This window comes from Molothrus ater, chromosome 8 (assembly GCF_012460135.2).
Source record: "Molothrus ater isolate BHLD 08-10-18 breed brown headed cowbird chromosome 8, BPBGC_Mater_1.1, whole genome shotgun sequence".
NCBI classification, from domain to species: domain Eukaryota; kingdom Metazoa; phylum Chordata; class Aves; order Passeriformes; family Icteridae; genus Molothrus; species Molothrus ater.
This window is the reverse complement of record NC_050485.2, coordinates 1,575,190-1,591,987: the sequence shown is the minus strand read 5'-3', so window position 1 is coordinate 1,591,987 and position 16,798 is coordinate 1,575,190. Positions and strand designations below refer to the sequence as shown.

Below are 16,798 nucleotides of genomic sequence, written 5' to 3'. Positions count from 1 at the left end.
CAGCCCAGGTAATGGCTTTGTGGTGCTGCAGTTGTAATAAAGTGCAGCATGTAAGGCTCTAAGCAAGTTATCATGGATTTTTGGGTGCACAAAAATTTCTCTTGTAGTCCTTTTGCCTGTAGCCATGTGTTCTTCACTGACTGTGTGACACAGTCAGTACTGAAATTTAATAATAAATACAATAAACTGAGCTTTATTGCATACTGCTGTATGCAATAAATACAGTGTTTGACAAAAGTGATTCTGACCTGGCCAGACCCCTCAAGAATACAGGAAGGATGTAACAGAATTTAACCAACCTGCTCAGGTTTAGCTGACTGCAAGTAACAATTGTTTGTTTGTTTGTTTGTTTGTAAGAGTCCCAGGGTAAGGACAGAAAATCTTTTGTGGTCTGCTTTATTGCAATACAATAAAGTGCATTGAGAACAAACTTCTGACAAAGTTTTAAAAGAGTAAAAATATCATGGCATAAATAAATCCCTAATTATTTTGTAGGTAATAGACACCAGAAGCACAGGGGAAATTTCTCATCTTGATAAAAGAGAGAATTTTTTTTCAGTAGGAGCAATTGAGAGAGTCCCCATCCCTGGAGGTTCTCCAGCTGAGCAGTGCTGGGCAGTCCCACCTGGGCTTTGTTTTCCACCACAGGTGGCACCAGGTGATGGTCTGGGGTCCCCACCAGCCTGGGGAGCTCTGTGATCTGTGAAGGTTGTGAAAAATCTGTATTTTATGATTGGCTTTTGGCAAATATTCAAATGAATATTATATGTGTTGTGTTAGAAAGTAATGCTGTATTAATTGTTTTAGTAGTGTGCTAAATACAGTTTTAGGTTATAACATAATATTACAATAGAAACAATACTATTATATAATGTTAAAATAGAAACTATACTAAAATACTTTATTTTTAAGAGAGGACTCACACCAAAATAGCAGCCACAAAACCTGAATCTTTGAGGGAAAGAGAATTTCTTGCTCTCTCATCGAGATCCTCCCGCCTTGCTCAGCCCTGAAGATGCCATAAAGATTCTAAAAAAAATTGACACTGACCAAACAAAATTCTTTGTTTGAATAAAATTTATACATCATATATGAAGCATATGAATATGCAACAAGTTATTGCTTTTAAGGGTTAATCCTCTGTTAACGTGGGTCCTTTTTCGGGCTTATTTTGCCCAGAAAAGGTACCTGTAAACTCTTTGTTTTTATTGTCTCATATTGCCCTAATCCAAATTTTCAAATTTTTATTACTCTAATTCTATTACTATTTTATAACCATTTTATTACAATTCAACTTTTAAAATTTCCAAACCAAGTGATTGGTGTTTTTCACAAGATCACATAAAAACAGAGATGTAATTCACTTGGCCAGGAGCAGGGACCTTTTATTTCAAAGGTTCCTCTTTCCTTACCCAGCCTGACTGGGTTCAAGCCCTCAGCACCTTCAGGGAGGTGCTGGCTTTGCCTGCACACCCAGAAAAGGCTCTCAGCTTCCTCCTGACAGGGGGAACCCAGCCCTGTGAGAGCCCAGTGAGGGTACAAATGTACACAGGACCCCTTCAAAACCTCAGCTCCATTGCTTGAGAAGCAGGACATGGAGGGCTGAGAACCCATTTCCCTTCCACCCTGCCACAGTGCTCAGCCATCTGCAGGACAGCCAGCCAGCAGTTCCTGGTGCAGGACAGACTGCCAGTTTAACTTCCAGGCTGCCATGGACAGGAGGAGCAGGGAGCAGCCTGTTGTGTGTGCAACAGGAGCCAGGCAAGGGCTCCTGCAGCAGGGACAGCAAAGGACAGAGAAACAGCAATGCTGACACCTCAATACCCTCCAAGAAAAGGCAGGAACCACCTTAATTCTTTTCTTCTCAAGCTCCTTCAATTCCATTTTTTGCCACAGAGGAAGAACATCTTTTTTCCAAGCAGTCCTATGTTAGTTCAGGCATTTAACACACATAGTACCTGGAGATCTCACAAAGACTGAGCAAAGACAGCAAAGGACCACTAAAACTGATTTCTGCTGCCTGCTGAGGTGCCGCAGCAGCTGCATGTGAAGGGAATTTTGTGTTCTCTGGGGGTCCCAGCGCCCCTGGCACCTGACAGGCCTGCTGAGAGCACCCACACCCAGCACCCTTGGGCTTCTCTCTTTTTTCAAATTTTGGTGAGTGCCTACCTAGGCACAGCTGTGGCCTAAGGAGGATTGTTGTGCAATGACACATCTGAGCCACTCACAGCCTCCTACCCTCACAGAACAAAAAATCAACAAGTCCCACCTTAAAGGATGCAGGTGAGTCCTTACAGGGCTTTCTGCTGTGGTGAGGTGAGTTGGGGTCTAGCACTGAGTGATTGCTTGGGGAGGCACTGGCTCAGTGCTGCATTTCCTGAAGGGATTCCTCCAGTGAAGGGGCTCAGCCATCCTCATGCAGAAACAGCCTGTGTGTAAAACAAAGGGGCCACAAGAAACTCAACTGCTCACTTCTTACACCACAGGAAACAAAGGCTTTGCTGTCCTGAGCTGGAGAAAGGCTACATCACACCTGCAGCAGCAGTTTAGGACTCCTTTAGGATAAACAGCATGAAAGGATTGCCCAGTTACACTACAAATGGAGATGTACACGTGGGGCAGCAGGATTGTAAGTCATGTTTGGCCTGGTGTAAAAAGATTTGGACATTTTCAAGAATTCAGGTGCTAAGAATGTAAGGTTTTGTATTAGTGGTATGATTCACAAAAGAGTATCCAGAAGCAAACTCACTGGACATGGAATTGGAGGCCCATCTTGGGAACTGTGCTCCAGCCAATGGTTATTGAAATAGATAGGTTTAAATTTCCATATTTTAAATACTTTTTCAGTTTGTCTAAGATTAAAAACAGACAGGGATTGCTGGTATTTTATTGTAGACTATCTAGGCTGCATCCTGGACCAAAACACTAACTGAAGCATTACCTTGCTTGTGTTTAAATCACATTTGAATATGCTCTTGTTCTGATATACAGAGTGCACAGAAACCCCAATATTTTGATGAATACCCTTCTGAATGTAAACTGATCCTCTGTGTTCAATATTAACTATCAGCAGCAGTAACCAACATGAGCACTGCTGAACAGCAAATCCTGGTGTTCTGTGATGTGTAGCAGTGCAGGAGAACTACAGAAAACTTGCAACTGTAGCACCAGCAAAAAGCTCATTTTGCAGCTGAATTAATTGTTAACAATTAACACCATTTTTGTAGGCACTGCAATTTAAGGCTTAAGAATTTCAAAGCAACCAACTGTGCTACATCAACATTCTATTACCTTGCACAATGTGTATGAGAAGTCCAGGATATGGAGAAAGCCCTGGTGCCAGCTCCAGGGGGTGGCTCCCTTGGCAGCAGCAGCGATGCCAGGGCAGCTCAGGCTGGACGGGCTCTGTCCACAGGGCACAGGTGAGCCTGCTCTGCCACCTCTGCATGGAACATTCCAGCCCTGCCCAGGGGAGCCCAGGGGCTGGCAGCACCTCACGGTGGCAATGGGAAATGCTCCTCATGGATGGCTCCTCCTCAGGAATGCTGCTCCTGGCTCTGCCCAAGGCTGGCAGTGCTTTAGAAATCCTTGTGCTTTGTTGGGCGCCGTGCTGGGGGCTCCTGACTCTGCCACTGAAGGCTGGAGGTGAGGCTGTGACAAGGAGGAACAGGGCAGCTCAGAGAGGGCTGGGGCAGCTGGGAGGGAGAGGCTGCTGTCCAAGCCCAGCAGTGACTGTCCTGCAGAGCAGCAGCTCACACAGGAGGGCAAGGGCTCCCTGCTGGAGATCACCTCCAGCCCCAGGAACTGCACAATGGAGTTCCTGTCCAGGGCACTGTGAGCCACAGGAGACCAGCGTTCTTCTGCTCTCTAGGAGGTTCCAGTTACCTGGAAGGTGATTTTTGCTTATTATTTTGCTGCTGCACATAGTGGAGAAGGAAAAGAAGCAAGTATGAGCAGAGTGGTATTCCTCCTTTCCTTCAGATCTGAACCACAGGGATCCTGTTTAGTATTGTGCACTACCATGTCAGTGAAGCAGGCTAGTGCTGAGGTCTGCTTTGACAGAAAAGCCCCAACCACACCCTCTGATTTGCAGCAAATAAAACCTGATAAAAATATTTCCAGTGGCTGTAGTTAAATGCCACAGTAAGTGATTCCCATAAGTTGCTCTGCCAGACAGGCAGCAAAAAGAGGCCCTGTAGAGATGTGTTCACAAACTGCTTTGTCCTTTTTAGTCAGAAAATGAAGTTCAGATTTTCTGGCTACTTCTCTTGCTCTGGGCACAGGTCAGTCCAGGCTGAAGCAGAGGCAGACTGAGGACAGGGACTGGTTTTAGGCCTGCCCCTTTCCAGTGCAGAAGCTGCTGACCTTTTGGGTGAAGCCCCTGTAGGTATTGCTAATTAACAAATACACTTCTACACATGACAATGGTAATTATTGCTAAGAGCAGGAAAGAAAAATTAGACGACTAAGTGCAAAATAGAAGTATAAAATTTATTTAAAACCACCCACAAAGTTCTGTGTAATCAGGAATGATACAATTTGTAATAGTCTTTTTAAAAACTCATGACAAGATTTAAAATATATTTTCAATTACAGTATTCATTTAGCCTTATTCAGTTAGGACAATAAAAAAAAAGAAAGTTTACGTTCTAAACAGATGAGACACACAAGAAAAATAGAACAGAACAGACAATTTCCACAACGACAATTTTTACATGTATGTTTCAATACTAGTATCAACATTTCAATGCATCTTGCTACATAAACATGAAATCATGTACAACAACTGCTTGCACCAAAAAACATAGCTTAATTAGATCTTTCAAGTAACATGCAGTCACAACTCACAAGTCTTCAAGTACTGCTGGTAAGGGTTCCCTTGTCTGCAAAGAAGATCTTAAGGTTCACTTTCTCAGCTAGCATAACTCTGCCCAGCTCCACCAGCCTCAGGGAGCTGGGCTCAGTTACACTAGGAAAGAATCAGGCCCCAAATGGTTTTTTGTTGAGAAAAGGAGTAATTTTTACACTTTCTCCTGTAAATACTGTGACATAATGAAGTGCTTTTTCTTTCTGATTTTTTTCTCCCTGTACATCACCTTTTGCTTAAAAATCTTAGTTTTATGTTCCAGATTTCAATACAGTATGTTGGTAACTGGGAAGAAAACCTCAAACTCAAAGTTGAAAAATAAATATCAAATGCATCCCAAGGAAAGAAAGAAAGATCGAAAAAAGAAAGAGAGAAGGAGAAAAACCCATGACTTTTTTCTTCTTTTGCTTTGGCATATTGGTAATGTGTTATCTTCCCAAAGCAGGAAGGAATTCATTAGCCACTGCATGTCAGTCCAGCATGTCCTTACAAATTCATGTTCTTTCTTAGTGACAGCAAATTCTGATCAGTATTTGTGACCTGGCGTGACATTGTCACATTCTGAAGAGCTGTCTCTTTCAAACTGAGCAAATAATCATAGAATAATTCACTTTAAAAACTGAAACGTATGAATGTTTGCATTGGTTAGAACTGCCTTTCTTTTAGCAGTACTGGGATATCCCATTTGTTTTTCTTGACTCCAATTGTTTTTTCATTTAGAGGACAAGAGCTTCATGAAGTTCAACTGCTGCCTTTTGAGTTGCATGGATTAGACAGGCATTCACAAAGCTGGTACAAAATCTGTTCTCATTAGGCTCTGCAGTATCACTGCAGTGTAAAAATTTCAGAAGGAAAGTACATTTCCTGGATACTTTCTTTTCCTCAAACCTTTTCTGAAGGAGAAGTTTGCACTGCATCCCTGCAACGCAGCAGGGGCTGTTGTTGACACAGAACTTGCACGGGCAGCAAGGGGAGCTCTGCAGGACTCGGGCATGCAGAGCAATGCCAGGGCTCTCCCTGGCAAGTAGCACCACAGTCAGGGAAGGCAGAAGGTGTTGGCTTTAATTCTGTGTCCCCAAACTCAGCAGAGTGTGACAAGAGCACACAGCACTGCACACTCTGCTGGGGGTGAAGTCGGGACAGAAGGGAGTTCAGTAGATTGTCACAACCCCAGTTTATATCATCAAGGACAAGGGATCCAAGTTATGATAAAGGGTAGCAAGTATTTTAAGAATTGCCATAAAAATAGCATTTTGGATAATTTAGTGAGATTTCTGGGCTGGCCATTACCTAGAGGTACAAATCTTTTAGCACATTGTCTTTGTAGACAGTGTTGGGCAAAGGACAGCCGATATAAGCAATATTTAAAACCTGGTAAAACCCAAGCAGGTCTCTTTTCAACCTGTATTTCTAAACTAAGAACAATCTGGATGTTACTGGCCAGTATGTGCACAGTAAGGATACCATGACATTGATTTCAGATGATTGTACAAATCAGTCATTTGATAACTGGTTTTATTTATACTACTGACCTTTTATCCTCTGGTCAGTGTGATGGACACCCCAAAGGATGTAAGCCCAAGTGAGATCCATTTAGGGCCCCTTTATCCTCCCAATGCAATGCAAAGGACAGTAGTATAAATGAGAATCAGGGCCTCCATTCTTACTTTAAGACAACTCCCAAACCCTAGACCCTTTTCCCATTACAATCTAATAAAAATACAGATATACATGTAAAATATTGATCAGGTCACAAAACTTTCCACGACAGCATTAAAACGTTCTGTGACAACAACTGCACTACTGAACATCAAAACCAGCAGCTCCCTGGCCCCAGTGCAACAACAGGAGCACAGCTCAGCTGCTCCAAGGGGGAACTGGAGCTGAAGTGCCAAACCTGTCCTGCCCACAGCTGCAGTTTCTGAGGTACATCTGGGCTCTCTGACTTTGGGAGGACAAATGTCTGCAAGGTGAGCAGGCTGTTGACAAAAGCACCGTTGGTGTCACACCAAACCTGTCACCTTCAGGGACTGAGCACCCCAGTCCTGCACTCACTGCAGGGATGCTGCTGGAAGATTCTGGCATTGGAATAGAAGTGTGTGTGGAAAAATGCCATATATATGGCCCAGCAGAAGAGAGGAAAAGACACTGTCTGCAGGAATTAAGGATACAGCACCAAGAAGCATCTTGAATCTTTTAAAACTGCAGCCTAGCAGTGCATGGTTGGACACCATGAGCAATTGTTGGGATGGTGAACTGGGGAACTGGATTGGGAAAAATCCTAAAGTCCTAATTCTCAGAAAGACAAAGAAACAGCAATGCTGACACCTCAATACCTTCAAGAAAAGGCAGGAACCACCTTAATTCTTTTCTTCTCAAGCTCCTTCAATTCCATTTTTTGCCACAGAGGAAGAACATCTTGTTTCCAAGCAGTCCTATGTTAGTTCAGGCATTTAACACACATAGTACTTGGATATCTCACAAAGACCGAGCTAAGATTTAAAGAAGATGTAAAGAAACACTCCTGCTCTTGCAATCATGCAGGGGCTGCAGCAGCTGTCTGGTGTCAGGAATGGAGCAGAGCTGTTAAAAGTGACTCAAAAGACAAGAGGACACAGAGATGCAACCACATGAAGAAATCCTGTACTCTGAGAAGGAATAATGGCTTTTCCTTCTCAGGGGATGAAGGTTTGCTAGTCTTACAGTCCCTTTTGTTTGGCTACTTGCAGATACAAGAACAGACTGTAACAACTACATCAAAAAATCTGAAAATTAACTGGAAAACCGATTATTTGATTTAAAAAAAGAAGAAAACAGTGACTGTGACAGATTATGAATTGTCCCTCTCTACTGGACTTTAAAAAAATCCCACCTGTAATATTCTAGGCTCTGTATGAGAAAACATGAAGTAAAAGCCCTAGAACTGTCACATACAGAATGTTTATCAAGGAATCAGACTGGTTTGGGTTGGAAGGGACCTTTAAAGCTCACTTCCTTCCACTACTCCAGGTCACTTCAAGCCCTGTCCAACCTGGCCAGGGACACTTCCAGGGATGGGGCACATCCCAGGCTCTCTGGGCAGCAGGATATAAAACAAATGGATTTCAGGGGGAGAGTCCCAAGGAGGACACTCAGTCTGACGCTGCTGAGGTGGAGGTGGCTGGTTTCACACCAAGCAGGACAGAGTGCAGGGGCTCACGGGCAGGCTGGCAGTGTTGGTGCTGCTCATGGCCAGTGCTGACCCAGGCCTGTGAAGGGAAAAGCTCCTGGGGCAGTTAAAGCACTGAAAGCATCCAGCAGCAGCAGGTGACCACGCGAGCCAGCACTAACTGAGCACAGCTGATGATTTGGAAAGACCATGGAGAAAGGTGGCCAGAGAATGCAGTGTCACCTGCACAGAGTACAAGTGGTACCCACTAATCCACACCAGCCATATTAAGTGTTTTTCAGGGACACAACACAGTATCACATAGAACTAAGTCTTCATAATTTAGTCAAGAATGTGACAGTATTAAGAAGTTCTGCCTGTTCTCTAAAAGAACAGAACAGGCTTTAACAGGGAAGTAACAAACACAGCACATATTCACCACTCCTCAGGGGAAGTGATCCACATGCAGCCTGATCAGGTTCTACTGTTAGAAATCCTTGGCCTTTCAGGAAACCTCGAGTGGAAAACTCCTCCCTTGATGTAATCACAGTTTTGTAGCAGAATGGGGACAACTTGTGAAGACTGACTAAACACCAGGTAATCCCAGAAAGAGACTGAAACCATTTCCTGAATTGTTGAGAGTAAGTAGCCACATCCTCTAGACTTTTGACACTGGTCACTGTTTAGATTCAAGAAGAATGTTAAGTGTGTCACAGACTAAATAAAATAAGCTACTGACTTTAAAGTCAGATGGACCAAAAGAAGTGTTAGTATAAAGAAGTACCATGGCAACTACATGTACACAGAAGGCTGACTCAAAAACCAACTGTACCTTCACAACTTGGCCTGCAATTTACCTGTGCTGTGCAGAGAATCACCAGGGCTGGAAAGGAGCTTAGAGACCATGGAGTGCCAGCAGCACCAGCAGCTCCCTGTGCTCTCTGTGCCTCCATCCTGGGGGCAGAGGGCAGCAGGCTGCCCATGACAGCAGTGTTTGCTGCCTTGTTTGTGTGTGTACATTGACAATGGGGGCCAACTCTCTCCCTCCTTCGGTGCTTTTTTAAACCAGATTATGCAGGCAGAGACCAAAGGAGAGATTTCTGCCTGTGGAGGAAAGGGGTGAATTTGTACCCAATACCCACAATGAAACATCTCAGTGGCCAGAGCAGGGCTGTGACACAGACACTGCAGGGCAGTACCGTGGTGCTCAATCATCAGTGCAAAGACATTCCCTCCACACCTCCTCCTGCAAGTCAGATCAAACCTGATAAAGCAGTGCAGCCCAAAAGTGACTGCACTGCTCCTCATCTCTAACTGCTATTGAGGAGCACAGCAATCACAGCTCACAGCTGGCAGACAAGGAATCAAACCCAATTTTATGGAGCAGACATCACAAAGACCCTAACCTGCATTTCAGTGACCACAATAAGCAAGAAAGAGTTTGTCCCACACTGCCTGAATGTGACTGGTGTTAACAAACACAAAGCATGGAAGTGGCCATGCAGTTGAATTTTCTGTATCTGAGAGCATAGCCATGTCCTTCTGATAGCCTAGAAAAGACAGGATTTCTATGGAAAAGAAACAACCAGATATATAAATGCATTACAAAGCTGGTGACTGCTTGATAAATGGAGCTAATTTCAACATTAGTTGAGCTACATGGGAAGTGAAAGAGCAAGATTGACCTCAGTTGGCACAAATGTTGGTCAACTGTTGCCCATATCCATCCAATTGAACATGGACACTGCAGGAAAACCTCATGAATGAGCCCTTTGGAGTCAGCAGGGCTGCAGCAGTGTGAACAGGACCCAGATCTAATCCACCATACTCAGTTAATACTGCAATGAAATAAAAAAGGTCTTTAAAAAAACCCATACAGTTGTATGCTAGAAAGAATCTTGAGTACTAGACAAGTTGTCATTTACCCATGCTTAACATAAAATGTTGCTCAAGATTAACTACAGTTATTTCCTGTTCTACATCTAGAGGAGCACTGCCATAGGTAACACAAGGACTTTCACCAGCAGTTAAGATTCTTAGAAAGTCCTTAAAAAATCTGAATACAACTGTTACAGGTTGGAAGCTGCAAGTATTTGTAAGCAGTTAAAAAGCTTGGATCTTGTGACTGAAGTATTTATAGAAATATTTCTTTCTACTTCCTGCAATACACCAGCATGTGAAAAATCAGTAAATTCACTCTTTAATTGGACACAACTGCAGTGACTCCCCCAGGGAGTCAAACGAGCCCTGCTCCTCCCTCCCTCCCAGTGGAGGTGGGGTTGTGGTACTGGACCCAGGGGACAAAGGGCTGAGACACAATTCTTCTGAAGTCAGAGGTGCCCTGTGCTGGATCATGACAGTTTTTCCTGGCATTCATACATACAAGAACTGATCCAAGACAAGCACACCCCACTGCCAGCCCACACCTGCATCCATGTGCAGGTTTTTCACCCAGAACATTGTGCCAGCTGATGGAAACCAAATAAAACATGCAGGTCTGACCAAGCCAGCTACCTTCATTTTTGATCCAGCTCCTGGTCTGGCTATCCAAGGAGGACTTGGGTTAAAACCTAAGAGCAAATTACAAGTGGTTGTGTGGGTTGCAAAGGAAAGAACAGACCCACAGAGTTGAAATTTCTAAGAGATAAACACTGTTATAAAATGATAACCTTACTGAAAACAATGCAAATTTGTGTACAAGACTGATAAATATCCTGAAGCATTACAAGAAATAGCAGAGAGTTGTAAAAGCAGGAAATAGTTGCATTTTCTATACTGCAGTACAGCAACAGAAAGGATCAGCTTCTCAAATCACAGCAGGAAGTGGAAGTGGCCAACCTGCCTGGCAGGAGATGTAGAAAAGGAGTTTAGGTGAAAGCCAAGGAAAGAGCACCGTGGGTGATCTGGTATTGTGCAGATGATACATTTCTCTCATGTAAGTAATATTAATGCAGTAGTAACTGTGAGTTTAGCACCTATCAGTTAATAGTATTAATTATGTTAAGATACACATTTCTTTGTTAGAATTGCTGTTTCAAGAAAAGGTAGACCTGGGCTACCTGTTTGAAGGGATCCTTTTAGATCCACCTTTCAGTGCCTCACTTCTTACAGGGAAGCTGCTGGGTTTTCAATGGAAGATTTTTATCTGGAGTTTCCAGTAATTAAATGTGGGCATTTGTAGGAGAAGATTCAAGTAAAATGATCCAATTCACTTTAATGGTATGAGCATTTTCAAAGGTAGAGATGGCTCTGTAGCTTACCAAATTCGTGTAGAAAATTTGTCACAGCAGAGTGCTGAATTACAGCATTGCAGAAACTGAAGCTGTCAGGCTATCAGTGAAACCAAGAAATGAATCTCTGCATGGTGGGACAAGTACATGGCTGAACAGCTATGGAATGTACAGCACCACTGACTATGGACAGCTGCAATTCCTACTCATCTTCGGCTCACCAAAAATATACAAGTTTTAAAATGGAAATCTAAGGCACACAAAATACCATAATGATTTGATGTATACTGTATATTACATAGTCAATAAGCATAAAACTGCTGGTACAAAACAATGGCATAATATTGGTTCTGTTTCATCATTATTTACAATCCCTTCATATCCTCTATCTGAACTAATATTAAGCTTTGAACTAAAATTTGCAGCATACCCGGTTTTTACAGGTTTTACTTAAAATAGGTAAGATACAAAGAACTGGTTCAATTCCTCCACCCTCTGCCATTAACAGCTTTGTCAATTAGACCAGGAATCTGCAGAACTGAACCCAGGATCATGACATAGTGATTGCTACTCCAGCCCTGGCTCCAGAGGAGTCTCCTGGATCTGCACCGCACCAAAGGATTTGTAGCACCAAGGTCCTGACTGGCTCTGTGTTCCAAACACAGATGCACTTCTCGTACCAAACTGCAATGGAGTTCTTGCACTTCAGCTCCTCAAGGAAAAAAAGCACCTTGTCTTTAAATAAAGCAGATCCAGATAGTTCATATTCCTCTATACAGCACCACTAGAGTATAATATTATCAAGTATATGATTAGTATGTCTTCACACTGGCAAAGTGACTTCCTTGTGCCTGCAGGTTGAGGCAGAGGAGGGGACAGCTGTGGCTGTGGCCTGATCCAGCACCAGGGACCCTGGGGTCAGGGCTCCTCCTGCCTCCAGCCAGCTCGCATGGAAGAAGTTGCAGGATGAGGTCAGTCCTTAGCTAATGTTGTCATTTGGTAATTTGTTTAAATAAATAAGTTTAAACAAGAAATACATAGGAAAGGAGAATCAGAAAGAAGAGTGGGATGCTACAGTATTTAAAAGCAATGGAGTGTCTGTTTTTCCTCTGGTTTAGCAAATACTCGTTTTGTGATATGTCACTTTCTCAACAGAAATGAAGAACATAAATTTCAAGGAAGATTGCAACCTTCTCCATGTCAAATGTATAAATTGCTTCAAAAATTTACAAAACATTTTTGTAAAAAATCTGAACTCAGAAAGTTGGTGAATATAACAGATAGGTTATTCTTAACAAAAATTTGCTGCTAAATATTAGAAATTTGATTGTTTTCCAACACTTCCTTTGTATTTTTCCCAAATTATTTTTTTCTATCAGAACAGAGTAAGGCAACTCTAGGGGGTAGCTTTTTATCCCAAAACAATCCTAGCCCTGAGGCATTAGGAACATTTGGTTGCCATGTTAACTTAGAAGGCTGCAAACAAATGAGACCGATGCACTTATTGCTCAAAGAAACCATAACAAATGCTGCCTTAAAAAACCAGATAATATTCTTAACTCCCAATAGCAACACACATATTGACCAGACATCTCCTCTTTCACGTTTGTACACTCTCTTGAAAAAGAATAAAAAGGTTCTACAATTCATAACTGCTTGTTTATATGCAACATAAAATCTTCAGTGAAAAAGGGCAAGTTGAAAACAACCACATATGCTGTCAGCATACATCCTGCACCTGTAACACCATGGAACTCTGCACAGCAAGAACAAAATCATTTCTTCTGTAGAGTATGCACAAACCTTAGACAATATGATCCTTATACTATACTATTTCAAGTTAATTTTAAAAATAGAAAGTGCTTTTAAAATATATATTTACAGCTTAGAAACAACTTCCAGCCATCATTACCAATAACTTCATTCTACTGACGAATCTAAAGAACAAAATTAGTTGGTTTTCTAAAAGATTTGTCTGTAATTTGGACTATATAGCAATGGTTGGAAGTTGTTAAAGCAATGGCACCATGAAGTAATAATTCAGCTTATTTATTTTTAACTGTTTGATGTGGTTAAGCACCAAGAGCTGTGTAGAGCTATAACTGTATAACTTGATTTAACACCATAAAATGTGAACCTGTTAAAATAGCTATAAATGATTTCTGTAGTAAACAGACGATTTAAAGCACCAAAATATAAATTCCTAAAGGTAATAAACTGAATGATTCAATCAAGGTTAATAACCTAACCAAAATCTTTCTTTAGAATGTATTAAAACTATACAACTTTTTTTTTTTTTGCTTAAAATGTGCTTGAGCACCACCAAATGTTAAAGTCACAGTTTAAGAAGAAATCCCCCCCCCCCTTTTTTTTGTTTTTACCTCAGCCTTAAAATGGTTGAGATGAGCAAAGAGTAAACGACACGAGACTTGTTCTGTATCAGCACCTGAAAGCACCAGCGTGTGACTGCACCGGGCCCACGGGCGCTACGCCCAGTGGTTGTAGGGCCCTGCCACTCGTGTCAGGGCGTATGAAGAGACTGTGATCACGTTATCCTTGGTCACTGTCAATGCTCTGCGGGATGGAATTTGGTTGAACTCGTTGTCTTCATAGAAAACATCTCTGTTTTCACCTGGCTGCTTTGCTTTCCTGTTGCTGGAGCTCAGTTCGGGGTTCTCCGGTCCCAATCGTTCCGCCTCTTTTTCTTTTTCTCGCGCCCTCTCGGCCATCTTTGCTTCCCACATGGCTAAACCATGTTTTGGCTCATTTAAATTTTTGTGTTGGTAAAAAACTAAAGAAATTCTCGTGGGATGATTGCGGTTGGGTTTTTTAATTGGTGTGGTAGCATGGAGCTCACGCCTCGCACATTCAATTAAGATAGAACCATGAGAAGGTGCCACAGCAACTCCACCAATGTCATCATCCAAAAAATTGTGCTCGCTGTCTGACCACAATTCCTCAGCCTTTTCTTCAGAATCAGCTGCCTGTCCCAGTGCACTGCTTTGCTTTACATCAGCACAGTCAAAGTCACAGCTCTGTCCCCCATGGGAGCTGCCCTTTTCCACTGGGCATCCATGGGAGCAGTCGGCCGCGGGTCTGAGGGCATCCTGTGCCAGAGAGCTTGGTGGGAGCGCTGAGTCACAGGAGCTGCTCAGCTCTGAGGGGGCAGAGGTGTCCAGCTGAAGCTGACAATTCTGTTTGTCTGGCTGCTGTTCAAGTAGAGTGGGCAGGGGCTCTTTGTGGGCTGGGGGGCCTGGAGCAGTGACCTCGGGAAGAACGGGTGGCACGCCGTTCACCTTCTCATCCAGCACAATTCCAGTATAATCTTTCACTGACACATCAAAGCTCTTGCAGTTAACATAAGGTGGCACGTGAGGTTGCTTGGTACTGCATTCAAAATACCCGTAGGGAACTGAAAAATCTTGTTCAATATTAGTCACTGCAGCTAGGCCAGACTTGTGTGCGAGAGATGGGTAAGGATGTAAACCATCCACCTTGAAGGGGGAGGAAGCCGTGTACTGCTTCAGTAAAGAGCAATTTTTAGTAGTGTTTGAAGTATGTTTCATGGCATAAAGGTGGTTGGAAGTCTCCATTTTTATTCCAGGTTTTAAAGCATCTGCTTTGTTCCCTAGAAGAAATGCACACCAAAGTTTAAGTACTTTTCAATCACTAAAATACCTCCCTTATATTTGCATACTTGCCTTCTAACAGGAAAAATGCACATTGACTACAGATTTTTCAAAATTATTATTTTTAGCTTTCTAGGAGTATCTCTATGACTGTACACATCTATATATATATATATCTCACATATATACACATATATCTATTTCATATATATATATATATATATGTATAAAATAACCTTGCTCAATTAATGCCTTAACCTTTTCCAGTCAGGCTGCTGGTATATAAAATAGAAAGGTATTTCACTAAGGGATGAAGAAAACAAACAGAAAAAATTAAATAACCACTAATTCCCAATTCACACAGCCCAGGCTTACAGAAATGCTTCCCAGCAGCTGACTGCTGGCCTTCAGTGTTTACATCATGGATGAAATTCAGTCTGAAATTCAGCCTGTGAATCAGTTAAAATTCTGACCTGCCTTAACCCCACATTATGATCAAAGGAAAAAGCATGTTTATGGATCTTGTCCATCACAGCAAAAACAGTTACTGAATTACAGTGACTCATGCATTCCAATACTGACTCAGAAATTGCCTTAAAAAAAAAGTATCTGGCAATATGCTCCAGGTAAACCCATCCTTGTAAAATGGATTTTGAGTCATGTGATTTGGCTGCCTTGCATCTTTCCATCTAATTGCCTCATTATTTCAGGTCTCTGTGCAGGCATCCTTGTTCAGTTTCTGTCAGCCCTTAACCAGTTTGCAGCCATGGCTGCCTCTGCTGGGCTGGATGGGGAACAGGCTCCTCTCAGGACTGGTCTCATCACGGGCAGGTTCAGCCCAGAGCCCATGGAATCAAGAATTCCATTGACTCTGCTGGGCTTTGCACCATGCCCTGCCATGGCTGTACATGTGTTCTGCTGGCACACCAAAGAGCTCTTGCTTACTCTCATAGAGGACTGTCAGTGTTTCTTTATTCCCTAAATACACAGAATGGTTAATTCCCTTAATACACAGAATGGTTGTTTTACCCAGTGTAGAAGCATAATTCTTTCTTCTACTCTGTCTCCTAGTAATTTATAAATCAGTGATGAATTAAAAACATTCCTCCCATAGGAATGCAGAAAAGTCAAAGTGGGATAATGACAGGCACAATAGTTAGTATGCAGAAACTGAAAGCTGTATGGGGACATGAGGAGGCCACATCAACTCTATAAAAACCCTTCTATGAAATAAACCACAAAGTGTTTAATGACTTTAACAGCCCCCACCCCAGGGCAAGGCCTCTGCCCTAAAGATTTTAAACACAGCATATGAGAATTGCATTCTCCATCACCTCAGGAGAGAGATTATTCTGTGAAAATAAGTTTTAACAACCCTCAGCACTCAATTATGGATTCTGTGAAAATAAGTTTTAACAACCCTCAGCACTCAATTATGGAACTGTAGCAAATGGATTTTATTTGTTTTTTAAATGTTATCCCCCCAAAATGCAGATACTCTTTGAAACACATTTACCTGTTATTCCTCCCCTTAAAAATGCTGCACAGGTCTGTGTTCCAGATTGCAAGGCAAGAGTATTCTATTCCCATCTATATGGCAGATTATCTTTTATCAAGTGAGCAGTTTGCCTGATCTCTCTGAGTGATCACGATCACTCCTCCCTTGGGAGGGGACATCAGCTGATAACAGCTATGGAATGTCCCTGCAGGGCTGATAAGAACTGTAACATCCCATTGGGAGATGTGAGCCCAGAGGGAGGAGCCAAGCATTGCTACCTGGATAGAATCTGAGATTCTGGAACACCAGCACGGCTTCTCCACTGGATTTCCCAGAGGAACAGCAGCTGCCTCTTGCCCTGGATCTGCAGAGGCAGAGACTGCACCTTTCTCCAGGATCCCTGCTCCAGCAGAGCCAGCCCTGGCA

The 16,798-nt window shown here is 42.6% G+C and overlaps 1 protein-coding gene across 1 annotated transcript in view; it reads right to left on the bottom strand.

Moving 5' to 3' along the window:
* Positions 1 to 4,470: 4,470 nt before the first annotated feature.
* Positions 4,471 to 16,798, bottom strand: part of TET1 (tet methylcytosine dioxygenase 1) — a 68,548-nt gene continuing 56,220 nt past the window's right edge. Inside the window, exon 11 of the mRNA XM_036385567.1 lies at positions 4,471 to 14,873. Within this exon, the coding sequence (XP_036241460.1) occupies positions 13,732 to 14,873 (1,142 nt within the window). The 3' untranslated portion in view covers positions 4,471 to 13,731. The remainder of the gene's footprint in view (positions 14,874 to 16,798) is intronic.